The sequence below is a fragment of the Xyrauchen texanus genome, chromosome 20 (genome assembly GCF_025860055.1).
Source record: "Xyrauchen texanus isolate HMW12.3.18 chromosome 20, RBS_HiC_50CHRs, whole genome shotgun sequence".
NCBI lineage: Eukaryota > Metazoa > Chordata > Actinopteri > Cypriniformes > Catostomidae > Xyrauchen > Xyrauchen texanus.
Genome location: NC_068295.1, coordinates 38431897 through 38447195, shown reverse-complemented (window position 1 = coordinate 38447195; position 15299 = coordinate 38431897). Strand labels below are relative to the sequence as shown.

Below are 15299 nucleotides of genomic sequence, written 5' to 3'. Positions count from 1 at the left end.
TCACAATTTATCATCAATCCATGCAGAAAACCAGCAATTCCAAAGGGTTCACATACTTTTATTTCCACTGTATTAGAGCAGATTAGAACCATGAACCCCTCATACTCAAAAAGCACTTTTTCACCATCAGGCTGAATGGCTCTGAGCATGGTGAGGCACGGTTCCAGTAGTATTTCCAATTGAGCATGGTTCATTACGTTACGACTTCAAACCGTTCCCGGTCTGGATTTTTAATCAAGGTTAGCAAACCGTAATCTGGACAGAGAACTGTGCTGGTTAAATAGCTTTAGTGGCATAGCGACTCATGAATGTTTACTTGCTCAGTCAGTCCATTCTTATCCTGAATTTACAGCACCATAATGGAAAAAGAAACCGTAACCGTGCCAACAAGTCTATATCGGTATGGAACGACATGATTCAGCAATGGTAACCACTGCCCCGATGGTGTAAAAGTCTGTTATCAGTGGACCAACAAATCATATTTGGCATTCAATTGCTTATCCATGCATTTATCCACTGACCTAAAACAAAAGTCAGATGCACACTCTATATTCATTTAAAATTGTTGTTTAAAATATTTTTGGACATTTCTAATAATATTGTTATTGTTAACATTTCAGTTTGCAGGAATGAGACGAGATAAGGAGGATCTATGTGCAGGCTAAAGAACTCTAAGAAATAAACATAAAGAACTCAAAACTCAACCACGTAACAAACCATTACATCGGTGAAAGGAAAACAACTGACAAAGACAGAGAACACAAGGGCAATATATATAAACAATAATGAACAAGGTTAACAAGACACCGCTGGGATGAATCAAGGAGCACACAGATACACAACAAAAACCAAAACCAATATTCAAACTAAAAGTCTTAAATCTTCTAGCGACCTCTAGTGTCCGCTAGGGAGAATGTCCCAAGTGTTACAGAGCCCCCCATCTAAGGAGCGGCTCCTGACGTTCCATAACACAAAAGACACAGGAGACAGGCATAGGCCAGGGGACCAGTGTGAAGCCGGTGTCCAAGGAAGTGGCTCCAGGAAGGGAGAGAGGTCTGGCAGCCAGGGAGGCGGAGACTCAGGGGGCAGAGCCGCAGGAGGTGGAGACTCAGGGGGCAGAGCCACAGGAGGTGGAGGCTCAGGCAGCGGAGACTCAGGGGCAGAGCCATAGGACAGGGATCAGCAGAATGGATGGTGGTTGCTAGACAGGGGTCAGCAGACTGGTCGATGTCTGCTGGACAGGGATCATCAGGGGGAACTGAAATACTTAAAAGCCATCGGGGGCTGGATGGACTTATCATTTACTTATTATATTGGCCACTAATTCAGTTTCTCTGTAAAGCATGTGAATTAAGAAAGAAGCTAGGGCACTTTCACTGAGAGATTTGCACTCTTGATTTAATCGTGCTTCTCCATGCAGGACAACACTGGTGAAGTGAGTCGTAAATTAATTATCACTTGTGCTCAAATTTCTCATCTGGCTGCAGCAGCTGCTTCTCTGCTGCCTGGGACTTGTTACACCAATCAACTCTCCTCAATATGGCACTGTCTGTCCCCCGATGCTCTCTACATGTCTAAATAAATCTCTCGCTGATTAAAATTAGCTGTAAAAAGAGCCGTTTTTGGCCCTCTATACTGTATAAAAATGTTTTTTATATCAACAATCCTACTGTTCTGTCACTGTCAGCTTCTGCATTAAAGGAACATGTTGGGTTATTTACAACTGGTGTCTATTGCAAATATATTGTAAATATGTTTCTCATCACCATTGTGCCACACTCAATCCTTATGTTGATGCAAAAGGACTGTATCTGCAATAAGTGTACTGTACGTTGCCATGGGTAAAAGCATCAGTTACTGTAAATAAACTATTTGTTATTCATGATATATGTTTTTCTATAGGTAATGTTTACCGAGGAGGATGTGAAGTTTTATTTGGCTGAGCTGGCCTTGGCCTTGGATCATCTTCACAGTCTGGGCATAATCTACCGAGATCTCAAACCAGAGAAGTGAGTAAGACTAACCAGACCAGTCAATACCAGCCATTCATTTTCCATTTAAACTGCACTGTTGCTCCTGCTCAGACAGAAAAAACATCCAAGGCAGACTCAACAACGTGTGGTGAAAAACTAGAGATTTATTTAAGAGTTAAATGAATGGACGGCATTTCAACTGGAGTCTATCCACATATCTATTGATTGTCATTATGGAACTAAAGCTTTTACAAAATTTGTGAGATAAGGACAGTATCTGAGAACAGTATGAAGATTTCAAGTTCATTATGGAAGCCCAGAGAGAACATGCATTTCTGTCTTATTTTCTAAAGATCACAGCATTTATCTTGTGATCTTGCCATAAAAAAAATAAGTTATCTCAAGGAAACTAGACTCAAAAATTACAGTTATGTTTGACCTATAGATCAATACTATATCAAATATTAATCCTGTCACAGTTGGCCTACAGGTGTGACCAAAAATATTGGCACCCTTGGTAAATATGAGCAAAAAAGGCTGTGAAAAATATGTCTTTATTGTTTATCCTTTTGATTTTTCATTCAAAATATTCACAAAAATAGCCTTTAATTGAAGTAAACTAATTGAAAGGGGGAAAAATCTCATAATTAACTATTCTTTTCCAAAACATGTTTGCGACAAATATTGGCACCCCTAGAAATTCTTATGAGTAAAATGTATCTGAAGTATATTCCCATTCATATTTTAAAATATTTAGTACACCGGGGTGACTAGGAACATGAAATTGTTCAGCCATGACTTCCTTTTTCACATGGGTATAAATATGAAGGAACACACAGGCCAAATTCCCTTAGTCATCCCTCACAATGGGTAAGACCAAAGAATATGGTTATGATGTGCGGCAAAATGTTTTTTACCTTCACAAAATGGCAAATGGCTATAAGAAAACAGGTAAAGCATTAAAAATACCCATTTCAAACATCAGGGCAATAATTAACAAGTTCCAATCTACTGGAGATGTTACAAATCGGCCTGAAATAGGATGTGTCTATATTATCTCACTATATGGTTCAAGTGGCCAAAAATTCTCCAAGGATCAAAACTGGAGAATTGCAGAAATGATGTGTCTTGGGGTCAGAAAGTCTCCAAAATTACAATCAGACGTCATTTACGTCACCACAAGTTGATTGAGAGGGTTTCAAGAAAAAAAGCCTCTGCTATCATCCAACAACAAACTCAAGCATCTTCAGTTTGCCAGACACTACTGGAACTTCAAATGCAACCGGGTTCTATGGTCAGATAAAACAAAAAATTGAGTTTTTGCCAAGGTAAATAGGTAGCCAAATTGAAAAGTACCTCATGACCACGGTTAAATATGGTGGTGGAATTTTAATGTTATGGGGCTGTTATGGTCATCTTGTTGATACATGGCATCATGGACTCTATCATATACCAACATATAAAAAAAAAACCTGACTGCCTCTGCCAGAAAGCTTAAAATGGGCAGTGGTTGGATCTTCCAGGAAAATCAACACAAAAAATGGTTCACACACCACAAAATCAAGGTTCTGCCATGGCCACCCCAGTCTCCTGACCAGAACCTGATAGAAAACCTGTGGGGTGAACTGAAGAGGAGAGTCCACCTGTGTGGATCTCTGAATTTGAAGAATCTGGAGAGAATCTGTATGTGTTCTCCAACCTCATTAGGCATTATAGGAGAAGCCTCAGAGCTGTTTTCTTGGCAAAGGGAGGTTACACAAAGTATTGAATACTTTGCAATTTTTATAACAAAGAATCATAAAAACCAAGGCTGTGATAAGATATTCTAAAAACTGATCAATGTTTTAAGGTAGATAAACACAGTTTGAAAGTTTTTATTAATTTGTTTATTTTTTAAAAAAAAAAATTATCAAGATTTCAAGTAGTTGAAAGTAATTTAGGGATCACCCAAATGTTTTTATTTCTTTGCTTTTTCAAATAAATATTGTAAAAACTCACTCAAAGAGTCTGTCAAAGTCCATCAAAATCTGATAAATAATTTGTAACGATGTTCTGCATTAGATTAATTTTATATAATTTTTTTGTAAAGACAAGCACAGGAAACATTTCATAGTTCTGATACATGGCATGTGTCTGCTGAAGGGTCTGGCCAATAGAAACAGATGTTGCTAAGCAAGAACAAAATGTTTAGACAACATTGCCAGCCATGGGTTCTTATTTACTGTAGCCTAAGCAACCTATATAGTGACCTTATGCCTGCAAGGTCACAAGAGTGACCTTCTGCTGCTAACCTCAGTAGAACCTTGATTGAATGTTGTTCAGGAAAGCTTAAGTCTTGTATTTTTTTTAAGCATCATATAATCCACATCTGGATTAGAGCTGAGAGAACTCTCATGTAATTACAGTCATAATTTAGAGGTTCAAACTGGGTGATGCAGCAACCTAGAGAACTCCCCGTGCTGTTCCTGTTTCTTTGGTGCAGTTACGAGAGCAGCAGTTTTGGCTCCCTATGCTGGTATCAAAGTGATTGTCAAAGCATTTTCCCATGTGTTAAATATGAACAACTACCATGTCAATGAAGTGATAGTTCACTCAAATAGGATAGTTCTCTCATTATTTACACACCCTAATGCAGGGGCGGGTGTACGATTTCTGAGGCCCCAAGCAAATGACCAAGCTGGGGCCCCATTTTGAAAATGTTTGCTTAAAAAATTACATAGAACTATCATCATCATTTTAAATTCATCCTATCAACAATTGTAGCCAAGTACATTCAAATTTTTAATGAAATAAAATGTAATTAAAGATAATTAAGAGAGCTGACAGCAGCGTATTCGCACGTGTACCCAGAACAACATGTCACCCTTCAAGCATTTTTTGCGGCGCTTTCCTACCATGTCCGGGGCCCCACGTGATTGTGTGGTTTGCTTTGTGGTTAAAACCACTACTGCCCTCATGCCATTCCAAATCTGTATGAAATATTTTTGTCTTTTTTTCGAGTAAAATATCTAGCAAAAATGTGTTTTAAATTGACATGAGGGTAAATAAATGCTCTCTCTGTTTGTGCCTTTCTCATATCTATTCAAGCAATACTGCAGGTTAAAACCAGGCTCACCCATACATTGAATTGGCTCTTTCGGGAGGTTCATTGCAGAGAATAATGAAAGGGACACTCTTTACAGTACAAGAGAGAAATATATCCCTTGTGACTCTCATCTTAGAAGGTGAAAATGGATGTGTCATGAGAGCAGGTCTTGGCAGAGTACTCTATATCTCTTAAGCACACACTGTTCTGAGACCTGCCATAGATGATTAATGACGTATAGGCAAAGGCAACCCTAAGGACACTGCACCAGTATATCCATTTAGAAAATATATCCTAAATCTTGTCAGCCCTATGCACCTGTATATTTGCTGCTCTGTATGATTTAATTCAAAAATGAAATGTATTATTTAATTCACTGTTGCTTTTTCTTTCCAGCATTCTCCTTGATGAAGAAGGCCATATAAAGGTCACAGGTGAGCAAAATGTTGGTTATTTGCTTTCACCATAAGGACCAGCTCTCTAGATTTGCCATAAACCAAATGCGGTATTGAGGGTTTTTTATCTTCTGTGCTCTCTTAGATTTTGGCCTGAGCAAAGAGGCGATCGACAATGACAAACGAGCATACTCGTTCTGCGGGACCATCGAGTATATGGCCCCTGAGGTGGTTAATAGACGGGGTCACACACAAAGTGCTGATTGGTGGTCTTTTGGTGTGTTAATGGTAAGTGTCCCTGCAGATTGTGGAAGATCAAGTCAGCTATGTGAGCACTGCAGTGTTTTAGTGTCATAAGCCTGGGGTCGAAGGATAACGTCATCATAACATTAGGTTGTGTCATGTTTTTAGTGTTTTAACGGAAGCTCCTGCAGTGCTGCATTATAATCAACTATATACATTTCTATTTTTTACCAGTTTTATTATCCTTTACTAAAACTAAGGAAAACCCTTTCGTTAAGTGAAATAAATTAGAAAACATAATTTGAAAGAAAGAGAAACTAATCTAAAAACATTTCCATTACTCCAAAATGAACTAGAATAAAATAATAATGACCACTAATTAATTGGGTAACATTTTACATTAATGTTTCCTTTTTTAAGGGTTTGTAATGTGGTTTATTAATGACTAATAAGTCATTTAAAAATGCATTATTAATCATGTATATTCAGTTTTAACAACATGATTTAAAATGGCAACTTTCCTGCAATACTTGCCAAAGAGTGAATATTTGAACTTGTTATAAATGCTTAATAAAGGGGGGCTGGTTAGCTCAGCAAGTTAAGACGCTGACTACCACAACTGGAGTCGCAAGTTTGAATCCAGGGTGTGCTGAGTGACTCCAGTCAGGCTTCCTAAGCAACAAATTGGCCAGGTTGCTAGGGAGGGTAGAGTCACGATGGGTTAACCTCCTCGTGTTTACTATAATGTGGTTCTCGCTCTCGGTGGGGTGTGTGGTGAGTTGTGCATGGAGATTAGTGTGGAGCCTCCACATGCGCAAGGTCTCTGCGGTAACGCGTTCAACAAGCCACGTAATAAGACGCGTGGATTGACTGTCTCAGACAAGGAGGCATCTGAGATTCGTCCTCCACCACCCAGATCGAGGCGAGTCACTTCACCACCACGAGGATCTAGAGCACATTGGGAATTGGGAATGCCAAATTGGGGAGAAAAGGGGAGAAAAAAAATGCTTAATAAATACTATTATCCATACTTATATTAATAAAAAACACAAAATACACTTTCATGCAATACTTGCCAAATAATGAACATTTTAACTTACATGTTATAAATGCTTAATAAATTGACTTATTCATACTTAATATTGGAATGGTAAAAAAATGCGTTGATCCTCTCTGTTGACAATTTGACACCTCCAGAAAAGCTAGCATTGTTTATTATCTGCAAAGAGACTTCTCTGTTGACAATCGAACAATTGCTAAGCTAACGTAGCATTGCCATTTTGCAATTTCACTTTTCAATATTTATATGCTGCCCCTTGGTCCTATTATCATTTGTTATGGCTTTAACTACCACTGTTACACTGATGATCTGCAAATCTATATTTCGGCTCGTTATGAAGCTGTGCTCCCACTATGCTCACTTAATGATTTTCTTTATGAAATAATTGACATCATATTCAGGGTGTCTGGCCTTGAAACACCTTAATGGTCTAAAGTTGGAGATATCAAGTAGGGATATCCAACATCTGGCTTTGAGTGGAACGTAGCATTAGTTTGCTGATATACAGTATGACAGAGTTGCTAACTTTTAGTGTTGCTAACAAAACACTGACACTGATCACTACATAAAAACTTGGCATGGTCTAAAATGATTTATTGACTGGACACTTCCTCACAAAATGGAGGACATAAAAGTGGATTTTCTTCTTGTTGCTCTACTGTGGGAAAGATTTTTCCATTTATTCTCAAAAAACGCCTGCAAGATTATTTTTTTATTGCCTTGAGCTCTTTCAGGTAATTACATCTAGATGAGGGTACGTCCTCTGAGGATTCTCATTTCCTCAGCACCAATTGACTCAGCACCATTGTTGAAGCAAATAACTTTTGAAGGAGGTACAAGATTAGAAGTATCAAGTGCTTGGACAGAAACTACACCTGACTTTAAAGGGTTTGTGACTAATGTTGAACAGATTAAAGGTGTCGGAAAATTGCAGAAGTCATTTTTGCAGCTTGGTTTTGTTAAATTATCTTTTTTGGACTAGGGAGGAAGCTTTGAGTTCTGAAAGTTACAGTATATTTCATAATTGTTCACAGTCTTCAAAAGATCAAGGAAATGTTGAAAGTTGAACTCATTAACTTTCGTCTTTGTGTAATCTTGGACTTACAGTGACACCTAGTGTCTTGGATGCGGCATCATTTTAAATCAATAGTTTTCAGTTTCAGCTGCTATTGTAGAAATGTAATATTCACAGTCAGTCATGATTACTTTAATCAATGAGTGAAAGTGTCAAACATCAGGACTGTTACTGAGATTAAGTGAGTAGTATTCGGCTGGTCATGTGATTCTAACATGGCCGCCCCATGTGTGGACTCTCTTCATGTAGAATAAAACAGCTTTTTTAAGGTTATTGATATGACTGGAGTCTTCATTATAATGTGAGTGCTCATGATTTTCCACATATATTACAATTCATGTCTTTAGGAGTTCAACTTTTTTAATGAGGAATAAATTACTTTAAAGGTTTGAAAATAAATGAGGGCCGTATTGAGTGTTGATTCAAACCAAATGATTATTATTACATATTGAGAGTTATGGTAACTTTAGACTGTTGATTAGCATACATTAGATTTGTCTCTGCTAATGTACTGTATACTGGATCCAATTTCCAATCTCTCTTTAAAACTGTAAGATTTATGTATACATGTAACAGCCCATTTTACAGAGAGTCAGCTCATTTCCAAGTATCCACAGAATAATCCAGCCTTAAAATTATTCACTCACGGGGAAAATCGTTACATAAGAGTGAGCATGCTGAGAAGAGGCAGATTTGGTTTCTGCGTGTACTGTGAAACAGTGCTGAATATACACTTCTTATTGTATTGTCCATAAATAAACTTGCTAGGTCAAAACCTGATGTTTCTATTGCTGTCCCCAGTTCGAAATGCTGACTGGATCCCTGCCATTTCAAGGAAAAGATCGCAAAGAGACCATGGCACTTATTCTCAAGTAAGATTTACTGTTGTATTTGTGCATTTTTTGACAGGCTTTTTTTTTGTATTGGATTAAAGGGATAGTTCACACAAAACTGAACATTCTGTCATTATTTATTCACCCCTATGTTGTTCCAAACCTGTATGACTTCTGTTTAATCCATGGAACTGATGCGGATGTATATTTTCCCTTTTGCATTTCATGAAAGAAAGAAACTCATACGGTGGAGATGATGATTTGTAATGTTTATGGCTGTGCATCACAAACAAATGTAACAATTTATTTTCTCTTTCACAGGGCAAAACTGGGAATGCCACAGTTCCTAAGCCCAGAAGTCCAGAGTTTATTGCGGGCTCTCTTTAAGAGAAATCCTTCCAATAGATTAGGTAGGTAACCATATAACACCAAATGCTGCGTTCACCCAACAAGTATTATGTTCTCCCGCCCTGCCAAAACGTCTAGATTAAAAGCTTAATTTTCAATCCACAAATGAAAATCCTGTCATTTATTTATTCATTCATCCTTGTGTCATTCCAAAAATGAATTACTAAAAAGTTGAGTTTTGAATAACATCTTGGCCACTCTTTTCCATATAATGAAAGTGAAAGGGGACTGGGTCTATCAAGCTTCAAATTGGAAAAACAGCTCTATTAAATTATCATCTTTCTTGCACTTCTTTCTAAACAAAATAAATTATTTATATGATTCTTTTCTGACTATAACTCCTGCACCATCTACTAACTGGCTACCAACTGATCAACATGTCCACTTACTTTCCAGTTTTACCCCAACCAGCCCAACTTCTGTGACTGTGTTAATTACAAAATATAATTTATTGTCCTGCCAGCTAGACCCTGCGCCTAATCCCCTTATTAAAATCTGTACCACTATTATTTCAGCTCTTATCTCATATTTAATAAACTGCTCTCTTTCATCTGCCTCTGTTCCAAAAGATCTGTAACTGCTGCTGTCACCCCTATTATAAAGAAACCTGTCTTGGATCATTCTGATTTGAACAACTTTAGACCTGTTTCTAATCTCCCTTTTGTATAAAAAATATTAGAAAGAGTTGTTGCTTTGCAGCTGCAATCACATCTGCATACTAACAGTTTCTATGAACCATTTCAATCTGGTTTCCATGCTTTCCATACTACAGAAACTGTACTTTTGTAAATGAGAAATTACCTGCTTTTAGCTGCTGACTCCAGGTGTCTTGTTTTCTAATCTTGCTGGACCTGAGCACTGCATTTGCATACAGTTTGTCATGACATGCTTCTCTCTCGACTCTCTTCTATAGGAGTCATTGACATAGCCTTCTCTTGGTTTAAGTCCTATCTCACCAATAGATGATGTTTATTTCTATTAAGAAATGTATATCTAACAATGTCCCTGTTAATTGTGGAGTCCCGCAGGGCTCTGTTCTTGGCCCTTTGCTTTTCAATATGTATATGCTGCCATTTGTTCATATTATCTGTTGTTATGGCTTTAACTACCACTGTTACACTGATGATCTTCAAATCTATATTTCATCTAGTTCTGAAGCTGCACTCCCACTATGCTCATTTAGTGATTGTCTCAATTAAATTAAGACCTGGTTACAAACCAATTGTCTTAAATTCAACATGGGTAAGACTGATTCTCTTTCTCTCACAAATTTGTTGTTCAGAAGACTTGGAATATAGTATAGAGCACACAAGTCACATGGACTGCTTTATGATACATTCATGGTGGATTTCTTCATTTGGACAGACATTTAATTTGTGGATTATATAAACCAGGCTTAGGTTGTTCTCTTGTCTTAGTTGGTTTAAGATGGTTAAACTGGTCTCCTAGCCTGGCCAAACTGATGTTCAGCTGGATTATCTGATTGGCCACCTGATCTCCCAGTGTGACCAGCTGGCAAGTACCCAAACCCTCTAAAACCATCAAACTAGACCAGCCTGTGCAGTGGAAACCAGAGTAGTGGATAGCTAACACCAGCAATCCACATTAGGCTGGTTTAAGCTGTTTTCTTTTTTTAGCAGGGATTGTATAAAAAAATGTATTGCATGTTCTTCTTTGTGACACTGTTGCGTCTTTTAAAGCATTGTTTTTTTGACAGTAGTGGTGGGAGAGATTCTCATTTTAGTCAGAGATGAGGATTTCTTGAGTTAATGACTGCAGTCAGATTCCAGACGCTGCTACTGAATGTTTGTCAAAGCTGAGATTGATTTTAGCTGGGTGAATCACTTTATCCATAATTTATAAGGCAGAGAGAGATGCCACCAAGACCTTGTTTTGACTGCGGCTTAATAGCACTCTGTCTCAGATTAGCTGTTTGCATCTTCACCCAGATCTGCATACATTCTGTGAAATACAGTATGTATTAGATATAAGATTGTGGGCAGGCAATGTAGAGCAACAGTAGGGTTTCAGAAGTAAAAATCCCATTCATGTTCATGTTTCAGTTGTTAGCTATGGCAAGCATGATGGGACACAGAGCACAAAGTATATTTGAGGACTTTCAGCACTTGCCTGACTCACTGACAGACTATGTTTCAACGCAATTTCATCCTTTAAATAGGTGACAGATTGGTTTTATGGGACATTTGAGGCTGTTCATGCTGTACAGAATTACAAAACATGTCCTTGCACCATGTTATCTGATTGACTGTCGTCTGCTTGTTCTGCAGGCGCAGGACCTGATGGAGTGGAAGAAATCAAACGGCATATCTTTTTTGCAACAATAGACTGGAATGTGAGTTTTAAACTCTTGTCAGTTTTTATTGATATATCAATGCTGTGTTAATCTAACTTTAAATTTAGGATGCTAATCTGTTTAATATCAAGCTTAGTGGCAATTTTACAAGACAGTGTTTTTAACTGGAAAAAACTACTAAGTACTTACTACCTTTAAAGTAACACAGCATTCAGATTAAATGCAATGTTACTTTAAAGGTAGTAAGTCCCAAGTCATTTTGTTTCTCAAAAACACCAAAACATTCACAGAGCGCTCTGTTGCATAGTGTACTTTTTTGGAAAACCGCATCCTGTGCACAGTATACATATTATATACTGCAAAAATAGTAAGAGTAGTATGGTAGTATGCTATTTCGAAAATAAACATTATGCTGCATTCACAACATGTCAGAATTATTTGTTTCAATGCTAATGCTAATAAGACCAATGCTGATCGATAGCTGTGTCCTAAATGATGCACTATTCACTGTGTACTTACAATATACACTATATATTCAGCCATGTAGTGAATGGATGTTTAAAGCGTAGCATTCGCCTTTTAACAGCTGAAGGAAGTGAGGTTTCAAATGCATGTGATATGTTGCCGAAAACTTTAGCGCATTAGCCATCCTCAGTTCAACACTTGTATTTCAAATAATGTGCATATTCACACTGCGTGGGGTGTTGGTAGAACATTCAACTTGCACTTGTAAGGTGCTGTCTTCACTGAAGTTTCACTAGTTGCTACATTCGCCATTATTTACAATTGTTTTGTCAGACCAGCATCACAGCCATGCAACTCCGCCCCTTCCATGTACTCATAGTAGCCTACACTTCTTTTTATTGCATTTTCAGTGTTCAAAATTCATAAGATGTCACACCACATTTTGTTTCATTTTGCAGTTTTTCAAAGTAGAACACATCTAACCCTCAACATTAGCATGTGGGTCTTCAGTGGTGTAAATGATTACCCATGATTTTACTTTATATTTCTTTCATATCTGTTAACAGAAGTTGTATAGACGTGAAATCAAGCCTCCGTTCAGACCAGCAGTGGGCCGACCTGAGGACACATTCCATTTTGACCCAGAGTTCACATCCCGCACACCAACAGGTGCCTGATACTGAATTTTAGTTGATTTGTGGATTGTACCTGTAAAACTCAACAGCTTTGGGAAGAAACTGTAGTTCGCCAAGTAACAAGCAACTCATAATTTAAACTTAGGCTATTGATCAAGCCAGTGTTGCTGTGTCGGACTGGTCACGATGCTCAAACAAACAGAGTAATGTTTTGATATTTAAAGAGGCACAGTGTTTGACGTACACTTATCATTGAAATCAACCAACGTATGGCTTACCTATAGTTGTCTTTACATATTAGGCTGAGATAGGAAAAAGTATTTTAACATTGAAAAAAATTACACACTTCACACCTCACTTCTAAATTATTTACTCTGCAACAGAGATACCCATATGGTATTTTATTGGATGTTTATTAGAAGAATCTTTCCAATGTAGGAAAAGATTGTTACCATACGTCTTAAAGAATGACAGGCAACGTGACAGACAGAGAGTTGGGAATTGGTCTTACATAACAATATGTGCCCACCAAGTATGGGGAGATTTAAAAAACAAATTAGAATGAGCTACCACTGCAGAACCTATTTAACTGGAGCCCTCGAGCACCAACACATAGTGGATTCAGTCAATCCATACGCTCAGAGGGGATCAATTGTGAGTTTCCATTCAAAGAGAGACTTTGTACTGGGGGGGATTACAAGTGAATTATGCTATGAATGTGGTTTATGAGGACATTTCTAGTGTCCCCATAATTCAAATTGCTTAAAAAACATATTTTTTTAGGAAAATGTAAAAATGCAGAAAGGTTTTTGTGAGGGTTAGGTTTAGAGGTAGAGTTAGGTTATAGAATCTAAAGTTTGTACAGTGTAAACATAATTATGTCTGTGGTGAGTCCTCGTAAGGATAGCCGCACCAACGTGTGTGTGTGTGTGTGTGTGTGTGTGTGTGTGTGTGTGTGTGTGTGTGTGTGTGTGTGTCTGTGTATCTGCAGACTCACCCGGTGTTCCGCCAAGTGCACACGCCCACCAGCTCTTCCGTGGCTTCAGCTTTGTGGCCTCTAACCTGGATCAAGAACCACCATTGGCTGAAACCAAGCCAAACACTGCCAACCCCATTGTACAGGTTAGCAGGACTCTGAGAACTGGGTTGGTGGGTTGGTTTTACATAGTGTTTAAATATATACCGGTAAGTTGGTAACTGAAACATTGCAGGTTCAATTCCCGCTAAGGGTGATCTGTTAGCTGTGACCATTGTGTCTAACCCTTAATAAAAAAGGTAACTGGCAAATCACTCTTCGTGCCAAAGACATGATACCTCAATCACATTTTAGACATATTGTACCCATTGCATGGAATATACTGTTTAAGCTGATAAAGATAAAGAGTGAATGATGACTAATTATTAATATTAAAACTAAGGCTTATAGATTCGCCCTAAATGTTTTAATATGCATCTATACCAGTTACCAGTTAGTGTGAAAATCTTTTCGTTTGGATGATGTGTATTTTAAAACCTTGTTGTAATCGATGTTTATTTACCTCGTCAGTTGAAGAGGTTCGACTTTCTCAATATAGCGTGTTAAAGTAGAGGATTCTCAATAGAATTCAAAAGGTCACATAAGTTCCCCTTCTGTCACTCACTCGATGTTGTGTCGATTGCAGTGACACAAGGGGTCTCTTCTGAGAGCCTCGTGTACATCTGAAATTGAACTTGAGAAAAGGCCAATGTCAAGTTGTCAGACAGAATTTGCAAGCCCCATCTCCAGACATACGGGTATAAAGGGAGCGGGCGAGCGAATGCCAGACAGATTTTTTCTTCGGAGCCGAACGGTTGTGTGATCAGCAAGCTGTGTGACACACGACTGCTTCACCCACCTCTGCAAGAGAGCTTCTGTTGGATCTGACGGCGCATTCCAGCGGCTTTCTTCTTTCTGCATGCTGTGCAGACTCTGCCCCTGGGCGCTTCGACAGCGCTTTTCTTTTAAAAGATTTCTCTGAAAGAGTTTATTTTCCTCTAATGAATTTGTTTTCTGGTAAAAGAGCAACATACACAAGCGAGCTTTGAACATCCTTTTCAGGATGTGGCTTTTTAAAGATGCCCTTCCGCCGCTGTGTAGTTCCTGGATGCGGTCGATTTCTCTCCACTTCTGATGGTCATAAAAGCTGTCTTGTGTGCCTGGGCTGCAAACACACGCAGGCAGCGTTTTATGAATGGTTTATGTTCTCAGTGCGAGAACATAGCCATGGCAACATTGCGGTCGCGGCTTTCTTTTCTCACGAGAGAAAGCCACATCAGCCGCCTCCCGCGTCATTCCTTCTTTCCACGGGATTGAGGACGACCCGGCTGGCGTTGAAGGCCATTCGGGAATGACAACGGGCTCGGTTTCGCTGGGTAAAACCCTATGATCCACCCACCCCCCCGGCACGCTTGCTTGCTTCCGTCCTAACTCGGGATGAGTGCAGCTCGCTTCGTGGCCAGCCGGCATTCTCCTTCGAGCCCCCGGATTTGGATGACGATTTCGCCGCTGCATTGGAGAGCGTCACAGCGGCGTCTGATGCTGATGACTTGCCTGGGCTGCCACCTTCGTGTCCGCTAGCCCAGTCTGATCCTGACACACAAATGTCCGCTATGCTTTACCGGGCCACCGTGAGCGCGAGGTGGACTTGAAACCTCCGTAGATATGTCTTGAATATTGGGGGGTTTGTAGCGTGAAGCATTTACATGTTTCCATTGATCATGGTATAAATAATGGTGGGTGGTACTTGCTTGTCTTGATTATTGGGGGGGTTTCCTCCTCCCTATCCCCCCTGAAT

The 15299-nt window shown here is 39.0% G+C and overlaps 1 protein-coding gene across 1 annotated transcript in view; it reads left to right on the top strand.

Annotated features, from left to right (window-relative positions):
• LOC127661064 (ribosomal protein S6 kinase alpha-2) overlaps nt 1–15299 on the top strand; it is a 96449-nt gene that overhangs the window by 62778 nt on the left and 18372 nt on the right. Inside the window, exons 6-13 of the mRNA XM_052151621.1 lie at nt 1903–2009; nt 5455–5492; nt 5599–5741; nt 8633–8703; nt 8986–9074; nt 11361–11425; nt 12418–12520; nt 13478–13608. Of these exons, the coding sequence (XP_052007581.1) occupies nt 1903–2009; nt 5455–5492; nt 5599–5741; nt 8633–8703; nt 8986–9074; nt 11361–11425; nt 12418–12520; nt 13478–13608 (747 nt within the window). The remainder of the gene's footprint in view (nt 1–1902; nt 2010–5454; nt 5493–5598; nt 5742–8632; nt 8704–8985; nt 9075–11360; nt 11426–12417; nt 12521–13477; nt 13609–15299) is intronic.